The 21,167-nt window shown below is 35.8% G+C and overlaps 3 protein-coding genes and 1 pseudogene across 5 annotated transcripts; 3 read left to right on the top strand and 1 right to left on the bottom strand.

Annotated features, from left to right (window-relative positions):
* The first annotated feature begins 2,456 nt into the window (after positions 1-2,456).
* LOC121787685 (probable trehalose-phosphate phosphatase J) lies at positions 2,457-5,285 on the top strand. Its single transcript, XM_042186498.1, has 11 exons — positions 2,457-2,787; positions 2,912-3,052; positions 3,188-3,259; positions 3,345-3,437; positions 3,632-3,688; positions 3,769-3,870; positions 3,964-4,041; positions 4,298-4,367; positions 4,610-4,680; positions 4,762-4,854; positions 4,943-5,285. Exons 1-11 carry the CDS (start codon positions 2,545-2,547, stop codon positions 5,048-5,050), a joined length of 1,128 nt encoding a protein of 375 aa, XP_042042432.1. The 5' UTR covers positions 2,457-2,544; the 3' UTR covers positions 5,051-5,285.
* Positions 5,286-14,294: 9,009 nt separating this feature from the next.
* Positions 14,295-15,208, top strand: LOC121788065 (PLAT domain-containing protein 3-like). Its single transcript, XM_042186926.1, has 2 exons — positions 14,295-14,447; positions 14,536-15,208. Exons 1-2 carry the CDS (start codon positions 14,373-14,375, stop codon positions 15,004-15,006), a joined length of 546 nt encoding a protein of 181 aa, XP_042042860.1. The 5' UTR covers positions 14,295-14,372; the 3' UTR covers positions 15,007-15,208.
* Positions 15,209-15,338: 130 nt separating this feature from the next.
* Positions 15,339-16,785, bottom strand: LOC121788066. Of its 3 annotated transcripts, none has more exons than XM_042186928.1 (3): positions 16,223-16,785; positions 15,935-16,114; positions 15,339-15,406 (listed from the first exon to the last, which is right to left on the bottom strand). In XM_042186928.1, exons 1-3 carry the CDS (start codon positions 16,459-16,461, stop codon positions 15,370-15,372), a joined length of 456 nt encoding a protein of 151 aa, XP_042042862.1. In that variant the 5' UTR covers positions 16,462-16,785; the 3' UTR covers positions 15,339-15,369. The 3 variants fall into 3 exon arrangements, with proteins under 3 accessions (XP_042042862.1, XP_042042864.1, XP_042042863.1); XM_042186930.1 differs by having other exon boundaries at positions 15,935-16,102; XM_042186929.1 differs by lacking the exon at positions 15,339-15,406 and adding an exon at positions 15,430-15,801.
* A 1,278-nt stretch (positions 16,786-18,063) lies between these two features.
* LOC121787742 lies at positions 18,064-20,894 on the top strand (annotated as a pseudogene).
* The last annotated feature ends 273 nt before the right edge of the window (positions 20,895-21,167 follow it).

Genomic DNA, 21,167 nt, shown 5'->3' with positions numbered 1-21,167 from the left:
AGAATAGAGTAAGATAAATAAAATAGTAGAAATAATTTTATTTCTATTTTAAGAGTTAGTTTCATTGTTAATTGAAATTTTCAAAAAGAAAAACATTTTCTTTCTAATAGTACAAGTATATCTTAAAAACATTTTGAAAAAACAGGAAAATCGTTATTTAGAAATTGTTAATCCAAAACAAACAGACTTCAATTTTCGGCATTTTCTCTATGTTTAAAAAATAGTCACGTTTTAGTTAAAATATATTTCTATATATATTTAATAAGATCGACCACATTTTCTACTGGTAAAATTCTAATAGGGGCCATTTCAAAAAAAATATTAAAAAATGGGATTGGATTTATTGGTTACTCTGATAAACTTTGCTTCATGTCTTTTTAATAACTTGACCATTTTGCTTCTGTGCATTCCAAAAAATGAAACAAAATATTCGGGATATAGAAGATAATATCTTTTGAAGTATTTTGCACTCTTTTGGAATTTTATTACTCTTTTTTGCTTTATAGATTATTTTTGTCTATTTATCATTTATGTAGAATTTATCTTTTCATTTTGTATAAAAGATACTTTAATTGATACGAGTTTTAATACTTCCTCGTCCCACTATAAGCGAGGAATTTCTTTTCACCCGTTGTTTTACGAATATGATAATAAATAGTTAAAGTGGAGAGAAAATAAAGTAATATAGAATAATATAGAAGAGAATCGTCAATCGTATCTACATTATTCTTTTACTTGCTTTACTTTCGCTTCACTCTAACTATTTATTATCATTTCACAAAACAACGGCCGAATAGAAATGTCCCACTTATAGTGAGATGAAGGGAATGTAAAAATGAAAAAATATATAAAAAAAAAGAAGAAGGATAATATGGGTAAGATATAGAAAAAGAGAAAAGTGGGTAATCAGGAGAGAGAAAATGTGGATTTTAAAAAGGATAATGAATTAAAAGAAATTTTCCATTCTAGTAAGAGACTAATTTTAATGGGCGGATCGAAATGGAAGATATGACGGATGTAGTATTATACAATTAAAGTTTTGTGTGACTTATAAGTTATAACTTTGTACGAACTTTATTTCCATGAAAGAAAGGAGTTTTCTATAACAGGCCAACAAAATTTATGAATAAAATTGAATATTATAAAATCTACCATCTATTCTACGATAATACATATTGACTCAGCTTATTAATAGATATAATTAATTGATTGATGGAATGCAAATTTTATTAATAATGCATACATCCTAAAAATATTTCCTTAAATTCCTTTGGTGTACATGACACTAACTATTAAATAAGTAGTTGAAAAAAATAGATGACATGATGTAGAAGAAATGACTTTCGACTAAATGATTTTAGCCCAAATCTTCTTATCACGAGAACCGAAATTTCCCTTTTGACTAAATTTCTTTCCATGTAGAGATTTACATGAAGGCGAAGTAGTAAACAATATTGAAGGAATATTATCAGTATATGCATTTCTATTCCCATAAAAAGAACGAGCTTTCTCTCATTGGATAAATATAGTAGTATTAAATTTTACTCCCTCCGCTCAGAAAAGAATACGCCCATGGATGTACGACACAAATTTTAATGAGAAATTAATAAGTTAAAAAAAAAAGGAAAAAAATGAATAAAGTATGAAAGAGATGAGAAAAAATAAGTCAAATATGACATAATAATTTCTATTTTTTGTAACAAAACTATTTTTTCGTGGACACCCCAATATAAAAAAAATAAAAGTCATAGAAATAAAAGCAAGAGAGATTTGACCAAAATTCATCTCTTTTATAGCAATTTGTCCAATTCAATGAATGATGAGGAATGGGAACTGCAAAGGGGATGAAAAAACGAGAAAAAGATACTCCATTTCTTTTCGTGTCATAGAAATAGTCTATTTGGGGATGAGTAATTGATAAAATAAAAGAGAAAAGGGAACGGAAAAAAATAGTTGAAATAATTTAATAATGGTAGTTCTCCTAAAAGATAAAGTAGGAAAGAATGAAAAAATGTTTCCAAGATAAATACTCGTAAGAATTATTTTTATGGAAAGATGAAAAAGTAAATTAAGCATTTTTCACGTGAACAAAAATAATATCAAAACAAATTTATAAAAAAGGTGAAACCCTGGCGAAATACCGTAAAGAGAAACGAAATTAGCATTCGGCCAAACAGAACCTTATTAATAGTTAGTGGTTTTCCTACGACGCGGCGCGAGCCCACTCCGATGCCATGGGCCATCTTCCCCTCCGCACGTGTCGAGCTGGCGGTGGTGGTCTGGCCTTGACGGCGGCCACCCCCAATCCCCCTCAACGCGGGCCCCACAACTCGCCCATGGGCCGTTTGCCCCGAACTCCCCCGATTGTGGGCCCCCATCAGTTTTTGTCCCTTTGTGTCGAATTAGCACCTATAAATCATCCCCCAAAACAACCTCAAAATCCCCCCTCACAATCTCAATCCTCTCTCTCTCTCTCTCTATTAATTTTGCTCAATTTCTCTCTCTTTTTCTTCTTTAATTGAAAAAACGGAGGACTTGTTGGAGATGACAAACCAAAATGTGGTGGTGTCCGACGCAATAACGGCGGCGGTGGCGGGGCCGTCGATTTTCCCGGCGGCGGCGCAGAAGCCGCCGGCGGTGCCGGGGACCTACATCAGCATCTCGCAGAAGAAGCTGGTGCAGAATCTCGACATCAACAGCGCCGCCAGAATCAACTCGTGGGTGGATTCCATGAGAGCTTTATCTCCCACTCACATCAAATCCCACTCTCTCTCCGACCATCGCAATGTATGCCCATCTCCATCTCCATCCACATGCCATCCCCATACATACCATCACCATATATCATACATAACATAGCATAATAATTATAGTGATTTAATTTTTTTGGATTTTTGTTGAATCGGAGCAGATGCAGCTTCCGTCGGCTATGGACACGTTCGAGCAGATCATGAATGATGCAAAAGGGAAGCAGATTGTGATGTTTCTCGACTACGATGGCACGCTCTCTCCCATTGTTGAAGATGCGAATCAAGCCTTCATGTCCAACGCGGTTAGTACTAATTCTGTTAAATTCGGATTTTCAAGACCCCACGAGTTTCGTTTTCTGAATTCACTACTAATTTTATTAAGGGACTCCCATGTTCAGTAATTCTAACCCCACAAGTTTCGTTTTCTGAATTTGCAGATGAGGGAGACGGTGAGGAAAGTTGCTAGATACTTCCCCACTGCTATAGTGAGTGGGAGAGGCTTAGACCAGGTAAGAATTTATTTATTTTTTTTGAAAAAAAAGGAAAAAAAATAGAATTGGATTATAATTTTGGTTTTATTTTGTCTGAAAACAGGTTTATAGTTTTGTGAGACTGGCAGAGCTGTACTATGCAGGTAGCCATGGCATGGACATAAAAGGCCCATCAAAAAGTTCCAAACACGCTAAAGTAAGCTCTCTTTTCTCAAAAAAGACAAATTATGTAAAAAAAAAGTCATTGTATAATTTTTGTTCAAATTACATATGATTTCTTTCAATCAAATTTAAATTTTATAATATTTTTGGATTAGAATCTTAAATCTATGAAACTGAAAAGTGTTGGAAACATGTATTAATTGGTGGTGAAATTGATTGGTTAATCAGGGTGGTGAGGCTGTTCTTTACCAACCTGCAAGTCAATACCTTCCCATGATGGACGAGGTCAGTTATTTCAGTTTGTTTGTGTTCAATTAATTCATAATTAAAGAGTGGTGAAATTAAATTTGGAATCTAATTCTCAGGTTTACAAAGCACTATTGGAAGTGACAAAAGATACACCAGGTTCTACTGTGGATAATAACAAATTTTGTCTCTCTGTACATTTCCGACGTGTTGATGAGAAGGTAATCATTTTTTTAGTCATCTAATTAACTAATTTACTTTTCCTATTTACTATATTTAATTGGAACTGAATTTTACATGAAAAAAAAATACAGAAATGGGTTGAACTTGCTACAAAAGTTGGATCAGTGATGGAGGCCTACCCTGACCTTGTATTGACCCAAGGAAGAAAGGTGTGTGTTCTTTTAGTTAAACCGGAAACATTATGAAATTCGGTCAAATTTAGGTCTGTCTTGCAACTGTAAAAATCAGTCGGAAAAACCTTGAAATTTGTTGGAAATTTTCAGCGTGGAACAAAAGTAGAATTTATTTTTTTCCGATTGAGTTTTAAAATTATGAGACAGATCAGAATTTTTTAATTCTTTTTTGCAAGAATTATGTTCTACTTGAGGAATTAAAATTGATTAGTTGGTGTTTGATTAAATTTAGGTTTTCGAAATTCGTCCTCCTAGCAAATGGAACAAAGGGAAGGCTCTCGAGTTTCTGTTAGAGTCACTTGGTGAGTTGTTATTTTATTTCATTTTATTTATATTTATAAAATAGTTACCAATTAAATATGATACCACCTTTTCTTTTGGGCCTTAGGTGGTCCTAACCTGTGAAATGGACCCTTACAACATGATCTTAAGTTATTTAAACTCATTGGTGTAATATTAGTACTACTAATTAATTAAGCATTAGTATTAATTAGTGGAATCTCTAGCTAATTAACTTTAATTGTGGCTTCTCTTATTCCAATAGGATATGCTAATTGTGCTGATGTATACCCTATCTACATTGGAGATGATCGAACTGATGAAGATGCATTCAAGGTACTAATTTAAAACTTAAACATCATTGATCCCATGATTAATTTATTAATAGTACTAATTAATTTCCAATTTTGGAATCAGGTTCTAAGAGAAAGGGGCCAAGGATCTGGAATTCTTGTTTCCAAGATTCCAAAAGACACAAATGCATCTTATTCTTTGCAAGAACCATCTGAGGTAATCATTTTTCGATGTATTTAATATTTATTGGGAATATAATTAATGATACTAATATTGCATTTTATTTTATTTGATTACTTTGTAGGTCATGGCATTTCTACGACGTTTGGTTGACTGGAAAAGATTATCACTGAGAAAGCAATTCATGTTGAAAGCAAGACTGCAAGGGATGAAAATGCCTATGCCAGTTTGATAACTAATTTTTAATAGGTGTTAATTATGAGAAGCAATATATGTACGTATTTTAAAAAATGTACGTATTTAGTAGCTTTATATGCTTTTAAGTTTTAAGTAAAAATTAGATAAGAAAGTTAAAATGTGAGGGCAAGGAAACGAAATTAGCCCCCCATTTAGCTTAACTATGCCCTTGTACAACTTTTTCTTTGTAATTAAGTATGTGCAATGGCAAATTGCTAGTAGGAGTACTATTTCCTTCTTGTAATCTTGTTTATCTACAAAGTAAGTGCAATGGCAAATTTCTACATTTCTTCTTGATTATAAAAAATGTTTAAGAGAAAATATTTTATTTGGTACAAATATTTAAAAAAAGATATATTATACGATAGAAATATAAAAACAATTCAGAATATAAACAACAACACGACAAAAATGCCTGAAGCGTTTTGTACCACATCTAAAGCACAATTTGCATCGAAGCAATGTCTTCATATTTTTATAAACACAACTCAGAATATAAATAACAATACAAAAAAAAAAAGAAATGCCTGAAGCGATTTGTACAACAATATCAAAAACACATTTTGCATCGAACAGAAAGTGTTATTTTTGTATTATTAATCGGTAAAACGTAAAAATGACTCAATAAACACGGATTTGTTTAGGTCATTAATTTGAATTCTCTGATTAAATGACTTATTAATCAGAGGAAATATATTTTATCAATTTGCATTTTTTCACAATTAACAGAAAATCTATTATATCTGACATTGATGGTTATGAATATAAACTAGGAAGAACTGTAATTAAATATTTGATAGCTGCCGACCATTATTAGCCTTTTGATATTCTAATATTATTACAATATACACATCTATATTTAATATATACTTAGATAAATATATATTATTTGAAAGCGATAGTCATATTGGTCATTGGATGTGTTATTCCAATTAAATAAAGACAGTTATGCATGGAACATGCTCGAGTCGTGGTCTCATCTATTGGGATGTGACATTAAACAAAGATTAATAAAGTTATAATGCTGGTTTATTTAATGTTGTTTATTTTAATATTAATGGAGTCTTTTTAATTCCAATTGATGTGGACTACCTTATGCACTCCGTTTGATTATGGAGTATTACATTAAACTTCATAATATATGTATAAATTAAAACATTCGAATTAAATTAATTCTGTTTTGTCTTTTCATTTATTTTTGTTCTCATTTCTCCTTTATTTCCCTTCTTACAATTTTTTCATTATTTTGTTCATTTTCCAGCAGCTAAAGAAATGATAGTAAAAGAGAAATAAAAGCGGCAACAAATGCAAAATAATAAAGAAATCTAATTTCATTGGTAATGATCAGAAAGTTCAAATATACAAAACTTATGGGGTTGTTATATATGCAAAGAGGGAAAACTCTTTTCATTTTTTCCTATCCACTAATATGTAAGCCTTAATCAATTTATCACTTTTTTATGGGAAATTATTCTTCTCAGTTACAATGCTGCAGTTGGTTATTACTTTGAAGTTTGCATATTCCAAGTAAATATTTATATATGTTAATTACACCATCTTCCACTTCTACTTTTTTATATAGCGCATTGTGATTATCTTCTCTACATATCCATGAAAAGCCCACTTAGTTTATAGGATATATATAGACCAGACACAATCAAGCTAGCTAATTGTCAATTATTAAGATTTAGAAAATATTAATTATTTCACATTAACTATTATTGTTCTTTTGCTAGGCATAGATGATAATTATTTTTGCACTTTTGGGACAGATCATTATTGGCTATATATTTGAAAGTTGAAACTCCTATCTAGACTCTAGCAAAGTGACATGCTCCCACAGAAATATAACTGGCATTATGCAATTATTGTACACATATTAACCTAAACATAACTAACTAATAATACTACAAATATAAGAAAATGAATGATTTTCTACTAACTGTCATTTGATTTTTTTAATAAAGTACCCAATAGCTAGGAACCATAGGTAGACTATTTTAATCAATGCTACACCACTAGGCATGATAAATAAATTAATGGGGTTTTAAATTGATTGTTCCCAAATATGATTACAATTACCTTGATTTGGGAAATCCCACACACGACGAATCTTAATTAAACTTAGTCCCATTTTGTATATTTCTCTTTAACAAAGGTTCTTTAGAGGCAGCTCGAAGAGGAATTGCTACCTTTAAATTTTATTTTGGTTAAATTTTGAAAGGAAAAAAGTCACCCACATATCTATTTGTAAAGAATCTTGGACAAACAAATGGCCGAATAAGGAGTTGAAACCCACTCAACTTTGAGGTTGTCTCTTTCCATTTTCTTCTTTTGAAAAAATAAAGATCCAAGAAAAATAAGTCTCACCGAATTTGATTTATTGTGGAAGTGTGGGGGTGAAATTGGGAGTCAAAAATAAAGTTATACTAAAACACACGCACATGAACATTATAGAATCTGATTTTGACTTGAAATGGTGCAATATTTCATTATACTATATTCAAAATAAAGTTGGTAATGTATAAATGTAATGGTAGGAGATAGAGACACAAAAATACGACATATAATAAAAATGTATAAGGAGGGAAAAAGAATTAAAAGAAGACATACATATAGCATAGATTCTTGAAATGGACCATAACATGCCTCCAATATGCATATCTGACAAAACCTATGCCTTTTGAACGTGGAAAGATGGAGTCCACTTCTTCACTCTTATTTTAACTTTGTTACATCCTTGCTTCAATTATTGGCAAACATGGAAAAAAGACTTCTTCATTAATTACCTTCTAATATACACATCTACTCTTTTAAGGAAGACTAAATTTATAGCATGTATGCTTTTGTGATCCAATCTAACCAACTTCTATATTTAGTAATAAAAGTTGATGCATGGTGTCACAATTATATCCCTCTAGCTTCTTCCCACCAACACTACCCTCATGTGTGTGCCCCATCAATCATTCACATATGTAGTTTTTGTTGTTATGAAATAATTGCATAAGTAAACTTGAACGTAAACGAGATGATCACATGAATTGGTTACATAGTTTGATATTGCGTACATCTACGTCTAGAAGAATGTTAACACATGAATTTCATTATAATTTCCGGTTGCAAGTTATAATGAGAGGACAACTTTTTTTATAGGCAAGTGTTCTCCTGGAAAGGGGCACCGCCATTCTTAAGATTTGACGTGAAGATTTGGATGTCATGTTCGACGTCATTACATGGTCCATTTAGAATATTTAAAATAAGGTGGTCTTCCAAGGTTTGAATCCAAATTGAGATTTGAAAACATGAAGCTTTTCTGGCAGCTTGGCTTGTAGACTCGGGATTTTTTAAAAAAAATTCTTTGCATTTGACTCTATACTCCAACATTGGAATCTATTTTTAGGAAGGGGCCAATCTAACTAAGCATGATGCAATGACATGTAATGTTGATTTTGGATGGGTCATCTAGTCAGCTAGTGATGGATGAAGTATGTGGAATTTGGATGCAATGAATGGACTCCATCTCAAATATAAGAGCATCTGCAATGGTGGACGGACGCCGTCCGTCCGTGCCAGCGCCATGGAGGAGGTCGTCCGCTGCTGCTCTCGCGCCGCTGGCACAACGTTGCTCGATTCATTGAGCACGTCCGTGCCAGCGAGCAGGTGACGTGGCGGCACGCGATTGGGCAACGACATACCCGTTTTTCTGAAATTTTTTGATTTTTTCCCCCCCAAAATCATCTATAAATGCACACATTCATCATCCATTTATCACATCAAATCATCTCTCATTCATAATACTCATACATACTATCTACACCTTCATCTCTCACTCAAAACCTCAAATAGATTTTACCCATCTTATGGCGGAAGCGGAGCGCGAAGAACAAGAATACTACGAACAACATCGTGTCGCTTACGAAGCATATGTCGCGGCGAATACCCCAGCTCCTCCTCCTCAACGAACTAGATCAACTCGACGCTACATCCATCGTGACCGGGAGGGAGCCCACGAAAGGCTCGTTGCCGACTACTTTGTCGACCAGCCGCGGATTCCGGCAGATTACTTCCGGCGCCGTTTTCGCATGTCTAAGCGCTTGTTTATGCGAATTGTCAACACATTGTCCGTACGTGTTGAATTCTTCCAAACAGGTCCAGATGCAGCCGGCCGGCAAAGTATCACGCCGTTGCAGAAGTGTACGTGTGCCATCCGACAACTCACTACTGGGCAAACGGCCGACCTCTTCGACGAGTATTTGCATATCGGTGAGTCCACTGCAATCCTTTGTCTAAAAATTTTTTTTGAGTGCGTTCGTTTAGTATTCGGTGATGAATTCCTTCGGGTACCCACCACCGATGATTGCCAACGGTTGCTTCGTCTTCACAAATCAGTCCATGGCTTTCCCGGAATGCTTGGCAGCATTGACTGCATGCATTGGAGGTGGAAGAATTGCCCGACTGCTTGGAGGGGGCAACACCTAAGCGGTCACAAAGGCGGCGGCCCAACACTTATCCTTGAGGCAGTCGCCGACTACCGCCTATGGATTTTACATGCATATTTCGGCGTTGTCGGATCCAACAACGACTTGAACGTGCTCTATTATTCACCACTCTTCAATGATGTGATGAATGGTGTAGCACCGGCGATCGACTTCACCATCAACGGAAATACATACTACATGGGTTACTATCTCGCCGATGGTATCTACCCAAGGTGGTCGACTTTCGTGAAGACGCTCAGCAACCCGCACGACCCGAGACGGGTTCTTTTGCGCAGCGTCAAGAGTCCGTGCGGAAAGACGTCGAAAGAGCCTTCGGTGTCCTTCAAGCCCGATTCAACTTTGTGAAGGCCCCGGCTCAGCTCTGGTACACGAATAATATCGCCGACATCATGTACACGTGTATTATCTTTCACAACATGATCATAGCCGACGAAGGACCGAGGGCGGCTAGTTTCTACGACGAGGATGAAGCCGGAAGCTCAACCGCGAGGTCTCTCCACGCCGAGGTGTGCATACGACGGTGGGCCAGAGGATCGAGACAAGGCACACAATGCGCGATACCCGAGCCCACATTGAGCTACAAGAAGACCTAATCAAACACATGTGGACGAAATTCGGCATCGAGTATTGGTTTTTTAATTTTAGTATTTTAGTTATGTATTTTTTAATTTTTAGGATTTTAATTATATCATTTTTATTTTATTTGTCATTCGTAATATTATGTAGGTTTTTTTTAATGAATTTTAATATTATGGAAATGTTTTTGTTTAATTGAATTTTAAATTGAATTGTGCTCGTCCTTGCGGAAGAGCACAACTGTGGGTGTTGTGCTCTTGCCAGAGAGCAGATAGAAAAAGTGGGGCCGGGCCCACAACCATACTCGTTGGCAAGAGTATGGTTGTGGGTGCTCTAAGAAGCACCCAACGAGCCAATGGAGATGATGCATATGCCATATTGGGATGGATGTCAGAGAATGGAGTGATGAGTTGTTGATGATGATGATGGTCCTCATCATATATACGTGTCATCATGCAAGTGAGACATGCATAGTCACTTTAATTTACTTACATATGTTTCTCTCTTGGGAATTGGTCCCGGCCTTGAGGGTCGAGTCATAAAATACACATGTTGCATATATATATATATATATATATATAATATTATATTATAGAGAGTGTGTGCATGCATGTGTATTAGATTAATGGGTGTCACATGGATGAGGCAGATTGCCATTGTTATGGGGAACAGATTAATGGGTGTATATATGGTTGTGGTATAAGGGCATTGGTCGACATCCTCCAAATTTAAATCTTTGATGATTCGAGAAAATTATTATTGATTGTGCACATGCATTAATTGCAATTGCGATATGTAGCGTTTGCATATTATAATTTGCACATTTTCATCTTATTTTTGCTTAAAAAGCTAGATGGACTCAACATTTCGTGTTGATTGCGAAATTACGTTCATAATATTAATGATAAGATAAGTAATATTTGATTACTTATTATTGTTACGAACTATTTTAAGAAATATAAAAAAGATGGAAAAAAAATAGCAGACATAAGTTCTAGCTACTATTAATTTTGTATAAAAGGGGATTTGAAATGAGTTAGTGGATGATATATTGTTTGTTTATCGAAAATATTAGTACTAGTTTTGGTATTAAGAAAATGATATGTGTAAAGTAGGAAAGCTATCGCAAGCAATGACGATTCAAGATTATTATTTTCAATTAAAGTGTGTATATATTTAAACAAGAAGCGTCTCCAAGTGAAATTACTTCTCTCTGATGTTACATAAAATTTAGTTATGAGTTACATTAATTAAAATAAAATATACATCTGCTCCAGAAATTGATGGATCATGGTTTAAGAGAACATATTTCTGTCAAAATTTTCAAAATTGAATTTATTTCAAAGTGCATGATATGGCTCATTTGTAACAAATATCATCTATAAGAATATCAATATATACGTGGATTTATGAAGTTACAATAAAATTCAAGAAATTGAGATCCATTTATGAAGTTACAAGTTGAAAGGGCTATTCTCATTTCTTAACCCAAATCGGAGTATTTGAGAATGCGAAAATGAAATGGGCCTATATCATAGTAATTGGAAGCTTACATTTTTCTTTTGCAATTTATATCACCTTGATCATGAGCTAATCCAATTCCAATCATATAGTACGTAATATTAATTAGAACGAATAAATAATAAAAATACATCTGGAAATTTTCTTACAAACTTTGGTGAGTTGAACCCCCACTGTTTGATATTGCCATTTCCTTCATGTGTTCAAGCCCTACCAACACACTGATGATAACGTGTATCGAAAAGCTTCGTTCAAAAGCACGCCAAGAATTACTGAGATCTAACAAGAAAAAGTACGAAAACGTTGTCTAGCAACATAGATTTATGTGAAACAAATCGTAATTTTTAAATTTTGATTACATAAATTTATTTCATTTATTGTGTAATCTTTATATTAATATTTAAAATCGGAATCATTTTATTTGAAAAAGATAAATAATAGGACCATAAATAAGTAAGACATGATATATAAGTGTTTGCGATAAGATTGGAAAAGTAGACACACAATTATGGTATAATTGCACGAGTTAAATTTTTGGGTAGTGTTAATATGCCTATGCGCATCAATAGGCAAATAGAAGCTACACCTTTTTTCTCTGAGTAAGAAGAATTAATAATACAATACTCTCTCCATCCATGAATAAATGTCTCATATTTGACCGGCTCGAGTTTTAAAAAATTGTTTGACTTTGTAAAGAAAAATAGATATAAAAAGTTAATAGAATACGAGTCATATTTTTATATATTAGTTTTATAATAAAATAAGAGCGTAATGGGGGATCCACCTACCAATATAGTAAAAGTAAAATGCGGCATTTAGTGGCTAATGGACGAAAAAGGAAAAATGAGACATTTAATGGCGGACGGAGGGAGTAATATTATTGTAAATTAATTGGTTGACGAAACATGGCAATAACAAGTGTTGGAAATTAAATGAATGTAGGTGTATCCACCATTCTTCATAAAAAAATAAATAAATAATACTATGTCACATGATGCCACGTCATATTTGGAGGCCTCGCCCATCGCTTTTTTAATTATGTTATTTCCAATTAAATATTGATTAGTTAAACAAGTGGGTATGATTTTCTCTCTATTTAATATAGAAAATGTCCAAATATAATAGAGTTTGTCCTTTTATAATCGATATTATTCTCAGACACGCATATTCCAGTATCTTCTATTGTACTCTCACCATTCCTTATTAATAGAGACATTTTTTTGGCACGGAGCTTAAAAATAATATATTAAATAGATGGTGAAAAAGTAAGAGAGAAAGAAGTAAGAGAGATGAAGAGAGAATGAAGTAAATGAGAGAATTACTTTTTGCCAAAAATAAAAATAACTCAATTAACTTGAAACTTTTCAAAATAGAAAAATGAAGTAATAACTTAGTCAAGTATGGCATAAACAATGTACCATAAAGTAATAAAGGCTAGTTATCATTCAATTTACTAAATTAAGTAATTTTCTCAATCTGTTAATGGATTTAATTAATTTCGTTTTCTTTGATCCCACTAAATCTAGCATCTATTATGATTTATGAATCCATAGCTCAAACACTATATTTTCGTTTACAAAGGTGTAGTTGGTGGATTGTGTTACACACTCTCTTACCTAATCATACATAACTAGAAAAATATGGGTGGCGGTAAATTATATCACAATATATGTGGTATAAACTTCAAATATGGCATTCTTCATTATTAAAATTATAAATGCATATTAATTGGTTTCGCTATAGACTTTAATGCGTGTGGTCCATCTTTAAATAATCCAGGCAATCGAACTAGTATGATGGTTGCATCTATGTAGAAACAATACTAAAAAATGAGTCATTTTGGTTTCTCAAGTAATTTTGAATAACAAATTACCAAATACTATCAAAAAATTTGGAAAAAGTTCAGCTGAGTTCATAGACGAAAATTTCACACGAAGGTGGTAGTGGTCAGGCAAAAACATGAAGGGCATAATGTAGATTAAAGAGAAATGAACAAATAAAAAAAAGTCGAAATTAAAGAGAATTTTTGTTTCATTTTATTTTGAGTGACTACAAAAAAGGTATATATAGTGAATGGTATTTGCATATTTTTGGTACCTCATAAATTAATGTTCCCTTAATTCATTATTAGGAGTTCCGGTTTGCTTCATCCATGATTAGGAGTCTTGGTTCACATTCCACCCAAATTTTATTATAAAATGTATACACAAATGGTTTTCACATTTCACTATCTTTTTTCACTCATTTTCATTTATATTTCTTAAAACTCATGCCAAACTAGATTGGAACCCTTACGCCGCGCAGGGAATAGCACCAGAAGTATATGATGAAAAACTGTTACATTTGAGGTATTTTCGAGCTATTTTCTGACATTTTTACCCCTTTCGACATTTTTACAATAATGCACGCCTGCATCATTTTTCACTCACGTCACCAAAATATTACACACATGTGCCTAAAAAATCATCACCAGACAGATGCTCATGTTTTAAGCTTTGTTATTTTCCATTCAGATTTTGAAAAAAATGCGAGACGAATCATAATTTGAAAAAAAAACAGTGATTTTACCCGCAATTAACCCTACAATCATATAATTAATTACACATGTATTTATTTGAATTTATACATATTCATTTGATTTCTTATTTTATGAGAATATATATACCCATACTAGTGGCATTTCACTATAGTCCGAAATAGAATTATCCAAAGAAGGAAGCCATGGCAGTCAACCAATCCTTCTTCAATCTCATCTTCCTCTTCTCCATCTTCTCCATCTTCACCATCTCTAGATCTGTGAGCCTCTCCCCTCACTATCCCTTTCCCACACACAATTCTACTCATTTTTTTTAATTTTTACTAATTGATCAATCAAATTTTGCAGGACGATGCAGATTGCGTGTACACGCTCTACGTGAGAACGAGCACGATCATCAAAGGCGGCACGGACTCCAAGATCGGCGCCACCTTCTACGACGCCGCGGGCTACGGAATCCGCATCAACGACATCGAGGCCTGGGGCGGCCTCATGGGCCCGGGATACGACTACTTCGAGCGCGGCAACCTCGATATCTTCAGCGGCCGCGGCCCCTGCATCCCGGGCCCCATCTGCGCCATGAACCTCACCTCCGACGGCACCGGATCGGGCCACGGCTGGTACTGCAACTACGTCGAGGCCTCCTCCACCGGCGTCCACGAGGCCTGCTCCCAGAAGTATTTCGAGGTCGAGCAGTGGCTCGCCACCGACGCCTCGCCTCGTCAGCTCTACGCGTATCGAGACCTCTGTTCGGAGTCTTCCGGCCGGGCCGGGATTATGAAGCGTGGCGTGGATTTGCCGAGGGTGCAGGTTGTTTGAGTTGTCCCGGGCTTCTTTTGGCCCGGGATAAGCTTGCGTGGATTGTATATTAAAATTTAGTTGGAATAAAAGTGGGAGGATGGGACTTGACTCAAGTCCCGGGCCGGATTGTTATTGGGGACATAAAGTTGCAACATTTGTGAGTGTATATTGTTACGTTAAGTTGAATAATAGATTATAATAATTGGTTTTTGTTTTCTTATTTATTGTTGAACTCTGATTAATTTCTCCTAAAATTTGGATCCTTTTGTGGGAAAATAATTGGATTGATAACAATGGTTGAAGATTTTAACAATGTACAAGTGTATAATAGGTGTAGATATGATCCGTTGGATATCCATTTTATGTCGGCAGCCATCACTTTCAACAATCTCCTTTTTTCAATGGTGAGTACCTACTTCTGTGAAAGATATAAGTGTTTTTAGCTATTTATTAAATTTAATTTGGTAGTACTTCTTAGATAGTACTTATACATGATATCTAAAATTCCTTTGGAAATATATGCAAAATTTCAATTTAGTATCACTCTAAAACAAAGTACTAATATTGGAATTTTCCAATATTAGTAGTGTAAAGCATAAAAGATGAGGTAAAACACAAAAATTAGGAATATATTAAACCTTAAAAACATGAGGTAAACCAATTTGTTTGATCGGGGGCACCGCCTTAACTCTTAAGGGTCGACTAGAAACGTCATGATCATCTCCAATATGCAAGAAGAATTACCATCTACACTTTCATCTCCAATATGCAAGAAGAATTACCATCTACACTCTATATATATAGTCTCCCGATCTGGAATTTTTCCAACATTGCATCGGAGGAATTCCGAGCAACTAAGATTAATGTCAAGGCCAACGAAAAACACCATAGCTTGACCATTTAAAAAGACAAATACAGCAACATGGGTATATTAATAAGGTGCTACCTGATCTTTATCGTCGGACTCCTCGGCCGGCCTAGCAAACCGATGGCATTTGCCGGATTTAGGCTCTTGGGGCATGTAGCTGTGCAGTTGTTTATAGTCCTGCACCGATACAGCCGAACTTCCTTATCCGTCAGTGCTTGCAGCCGCTCGTCACCAAAATCATCCCGACTGCCAAATACACTAGAGGTGATCATGCACAATAACATCAACATGTCATATCTCATTTGCCAATTTAATCCATCTTAGTAGGAGTATAATTTTTATTTGAAGATATGTAGACAAGGTAACCTGTCGCTTATCCAGCGATACGCGTGAAGCAGTGCTGCAACCATACGGATAATTACTCTGACTCCTAAAGGATAAAACATGGTAGGGAACGGATATTGCAGGAAATTGTATGTCTTGAACTCCTCCTTATTTTTCACATTCTTTTGAATATTGTGTTGTGATTCAACTACTTCTTCAGCATGTTGCTCTGCAGCAGGGTGGCCTTGCAGAATGGGGAAACCTCCCTTTTTTTGCCTCATTTTTGGTGCTAAATTTAGACACTTGTTTCGATCCTCCCTTTAACCATGCTCTCCACATCTCTCTATCTCTATCTCTACTGCACTTCTCAGTTTGCTGGGTTTAGATTTGAGAAGCGGTTTGTTGTTTAGTAAAATTTGTTGGATATTTGACATACAAAATATAGGAGCACTCAATAAAGATGAAATATGGAGGATAAGTATTGATAGGCTTCTCACAAAAGGATTACAAAATACACAAACAAAAGTACTTCAGCACTACACAAATCTTTTCTCTCTTTCTAACTATGAGCTATGGCTATTTTCTCTCTACTCTCACTCACTTCCTTTTTTTTCTGTTGATGGATAACTTTACAATGAACACAACTAGGCTATTTATAGCGAAATATTTACTAGCTATGATATACATATACACTACTACTTCACCTATTTGCTTAATATAGAAGATAACAAATGTTATCCACTAAATCCACCTCCTAATGATCAATATGGTACGTGGCTTTCATGTAGCCACGAGGAAACAAAATTTTAGTAATTGATTCGATAAATAAAATAGGTTTGATTGGCATCTTTTTGATACATAAGGCATTAATAGGATAATTCAAATTGTAGTAATTGAATGTCCAACTCAAGCCTAATTGATAATCGAGTGGTCTTGATGTATTGTCATGTGGTGTGTCTAGTAAATTAGTATTACAATACAATTGTAATTGATGACGACACCATATGTCAATATATTCAAACCACTAAATTTTCACTCTTCCTGGCTATGTGATCGATCAATAGAAATACTCGACATCTGTCATATATTTTATACATCACACTGAATCGTAAAACATGATGCACTTTCATGTAGCGACACTGGACGATAATCATTGACAAAACTTTCTCGATCCGCGAATAAATATGTCCTTTTTCCATCTTTCTACTAATAATTGTACGCATTATTTACTACCCACCTTTTACTAATTTGGTAAATAGACATCACATTTTATAAATTCATTATACTCATATTTCATTACTACTATAAGACTAATACATAAAAATCGTTTACATTTAGACCTAAAATTTTGATATCAAACAATTAAATAATATATAAAAATCGTTTTGCATTTAGACCGAAAATTTTGATATCAAACAATTAAATTATGGTGTCTGCCTTTTCTATCTTATCAGGATACCAAATCTGATCACTCCTTTAATTCACACAATATATCTCGACATAATTTTACGCCTCTAATCACTCCTTATTTAAGGAAAATGTATCTTGGTATATTCCTATACAAAGATGCACTATAATAGGAATTAGGATAAGTGGATAAATTATACTCCCTCCGTCCAGCACTACTTGCACTTATTTCCTTTCTGGGCGTCCCAAGTTATTTGCACTCTTTCCATTTTTAGTAACAATTTATACCTATAGCCGTAATTGTTGACTTTGTCTATCACTCATTCCTTAATCTCCGTGCCCAAAAGGAAAGGTGCGAGTAGTGCGGGACGGAGGGAGTACTAAATAAGGATAAGTGAGAGTATGAAATTTGGGAGATTATATAGTTCAACAAAACCAAAACCGTATCTAGTACAATTCCCCCTTCAGACAAAATATCCTATAATAACCCGACACTTGTGAATCCACCATTGCTCCCTTGCTTACATTCGAAGCACAAAAAAGGAAACCACCACTGTTCCAACTCAACTCAAGGCAGCGAAGACAGTTGATGATTGAACTAGAAAGATGAGATCGGAGACGTTGACTCTGGTTCTGGTGAATCTGGCCGGAATAATGGAACGCGCCGACGAATCTCTCCTCCCCGGAGTCTACAAGGAAGTCGGCGCGGCCCTGCATGCGGACCCCACCCGCCTCGGCTCCCTCACCCTCTTCAGATCCATCGTCCAGTCCTCCTGCTACCCCCTCGCCGCCTACCTCGCCGTCCGCCACAACCGCACCTCCGTCATCGCCCTCGGCGCTTTCCTCTGGGCCGCCGCCACTTTCCTCGTCGCCATCTCCTCCTCCTTCGCTCAGGTTTACATTTTTGGCTTCAAAATCTCATCTTTTTCTGTCCCAGCTCTTCCAAATTGTGATTGGATTTGTTCTTATGGATGAATTTCAAAGTTCAAGATTTGATTTTTCTCCGATTTCAATGCTTCTCAGCTAGAAATTTAGAATTCAACTTATTCCCAAAAATGTGCAGAGCAGTTAAATTAGTTGGTTTTACTATTTTGCGTTAGGTTTATTGAGAAAATCTAGAATCGATCGAGTTCTTGATCCAAATTACAACAATGGTTTATTTACTTATTTTGCTTCCAAATCTGTAGACTCTTGCTAATTGTGACTCGATTGTCCAAGAATGGATCTATTATCGGATAATATTCATTCAAATCACGAAATTTGATCAAATTTTGGTCTTTCCCTAAAGTTTGGAGCAGAATATTAAATCAAATTTAGGTGAAATTGATCGTGATGTGGCAGCCGAACCAAGGGGGAGGTTGGGCACAGGTTTGGGGCAATTCCAACTGCCACATCACCATAGATTTTATCAAAAAATCCTTATGGAAATGACCAAAATTTGATCAAAATTGGTGATTTGAATGACAACTATCCCATTAATAAGTTCAAGATTCAATTTTTTTTGTCTTCCTCGTAATTTGGCATGATTGAAGTGTTTGTACCAGAATTTGTAATCTTCAATCTTTCTGCTTGCTTTCCTTATCTCGTTTTGGAGTTAAAACAGTTGGTTTTCAAGAATCTTGGTTAACATTTTGCGTTAGATTTCTTGAGTAAATGCAACTTTTGATTAAATACAGAAGAAATTGAAAGTGAGTTCATGAGAATCTAAATGTAGTGTTGCTTGTAGGTTTGTTGCTTTTGCATCATGAGGTGTTAAGATTGATCTTCTTCCATAGGTGGCAATCTCAAGAGGTCTGAATGGGATAGGCCTTGCCATAGTCACACCAGCAATCCAGTCTCTCGTAGCCGACTCAACCGATGACACGAATCGTGGCACCGCGTTTGGCTGGCTGCAGTTGACAGGAAACTTCGGCTCCATCATCGGTGGCCTCCTCTCCGTCCTCATAGCCTCCACCACCGTCATGGGAATCCCCGGCTGGAGGATCGCGTTCCACCTCGTTGCAATATTAAGTGTCGTGATCGGTGCATTAGTCCATCTCTTCGCCAACGATCCCCGGTTTACTGACAGCGATGGCAAGAGGAAGGAGCAGCCTCCACAGAAGCCGTTTAAGGAGGAGGTGAAGGAGCTCATTAAAGAAGCGAAAGCAGTCATGAAAGTGCCTTCGTTCCAGATATTGGTTGCTCAGGGCGTCTCTGGCTCGTTCCCGTGATCATCTCTGTCGTTTGCTCCTATGTGGCTGGAGCTCATGGGGTTCTCTCACAAGAAAACAGCAACCATCTTGACGCTGTTCAACGTTGCTGGATCGCTCGGGGGTTTGTTTGGCGGGAAGATGGGCGACACGCTTGCTAAACCGTTGCCAAATGCTGGTAGGATTATGCTCTCGCAGATAAGCTCTGGCTCGGCCATCCCCTTGGCTGCTATTTTGCTGCTCGGGTTGCCCGATGACCCTTCCTCCGCAGCTATGCACGGCTTCGTGTTCTTTGTCACCGGTTTCTTCATCTCTTGGAATGCTCCAGCTACTAACAAGTAAGGTTTTAATGGTAAATTGCCAATGCTGTTAATGGTAATCTGTCATGCTAACATTTGTGTTTTGAACAGTCCAATATTCGCGGAAATAGTGCCAGAGAGAGCTCGGACGAACATCTATGCTTTGGACAGATCGTTCGAGTCTATACTAGCTTCGTTCGCTCCACCTGTGGTAGGAATTCTAGCTCAGAATGTGTATGGATACAAGCCTGTCCCGGCAGGGGCAGTGGACTCGAAAGCAATAGAAACGGATCGAGAGAATGCTGCATCGCTTGGCAAGGCGCTTTACACTGCAATAAGCATCCCTATGGCGATTTGCTGCGCGTTCTACTCGTTTCTCTACTGCACGTATCCAAGGGACAGGGACCGGGCGAGAATGGAGGCCTTGATCGAGTCAGAAATGATGGACATCGAAGCAGAAAATGCCGGTCTAGTGGAGGAACGCCCTCAGCTTCGCGTTGTGGAAAACGACAGTGTGGAGGAGAGGAGCGTGATCGATGTGGATTATGAAGGAGGGTCGAGCGTTGAGTTTGATGAGAACGACGAGCAGAGACTGCTCTCCCGTGAGCTTGCGTTGTCCGATTCTTCAACGGTTGTCTTCAAGAGGTAGATTTTTAGACAACATCAGATATATAGGTAACTATAACTACGTTACTGGTAGCAACATATATACATCATTTATTCAGCAAGAGTCTTTCCACGGTGTTGAAAATCTTGTGTATCTCTTAAAAATAACAGCATTTTTGAATGATTTTGGAATATGATTTTGAGTTGTTTGAATCCCAGAATATGATATGAGTGTTTTTTACAAGTGATTTACAATTTTCCTTTCACCACAAACAGCATAGAAAAACTCACAATTACATAGCAAATAAAGAGCATGAAAAGCTTGATCTTGCACAATTATCTCATTTATATTTTTATAGATTAAATGTATTACGCTGAGTTAATTTGTTTTACTCAGGTTAAATAAAAGAATTAATAATAATAAAATATTTAAGAAACTTGAAAATAGTAACAATTAAACGCATAATTTTGTTCAGTCCAATTTTT

This window comes from Salvia splendens, chromosome 22 (genome assembly GCF_004379255.2).
Source record: "Salvia splendens isolate huo1 chromosome 22, SspV2, whole genome shotgun sequence".
Lineage (NCBI taxonomy): Eukaryota > Viridiplantae > Streptophyta > Magnoliopsida > Lamiales > Lamiaceae > Salvia > Salvia splendens.
This window is presented reverse-complemented; position numbering and strand designations above follow the sequence as displayed.

Coding starts and splice junctions, on each gene's coding strand:
- LOC121788065 (XM_042186926.1), top strand. CDS start 14,373: ATGGCAGTCAACCAATCCTTCTTCAATCTCATCTTCCTCTTCTCCATC. Junction 14,448..14,535: donor TCTTCACCATCTCTAGATCT/GTGAGCCTCTCC, acceptor CAAATTTTGCAG/GACGATGCAGATTGCGTGTA.
- LOC121788066 (XM_042186928.1), bottom strand. CDS start 16,461: ATGAGGCAAAAAAAGGGAGGTTTCCCCATTCTGCAAGGCCACCCTGCT. Junction 16,115..16,222: donor TATCGCTGGATAAGCGACAG/GTTACCTTGTCT, acceptor GATCACCTCTAG/TGTATTTGGCAGTCGGGATG. Junction 15,407..15,934: donor AGTCCGACGATAAAGATCAG/GTAGCACCTTAT, acceptor TATCTTTCACAG/AAGTAGGTACTCACCATTGA.
- LOC121787685 (XM_042186498.1), top strand. CDS start 2,545: ATGACAAACCAAAATGTGGTGGTGTCCGACGCAATAACGGCGGCGGTG. Junction 3,053..3,187: donor AAGCCTTCATGTCCAACGCG/GTTAGTACTAAT, acceptor CTGAATTTGCAG/ATGAGGGAGACGGTGAGGAA. Junction 4,042..4,297: donor TATTGACCCAAGGAAGAAAG/GTGTGTGTTCTT, acceptor GATTAAATTTAG/GTTTTCGAAATTCGTCCTCC.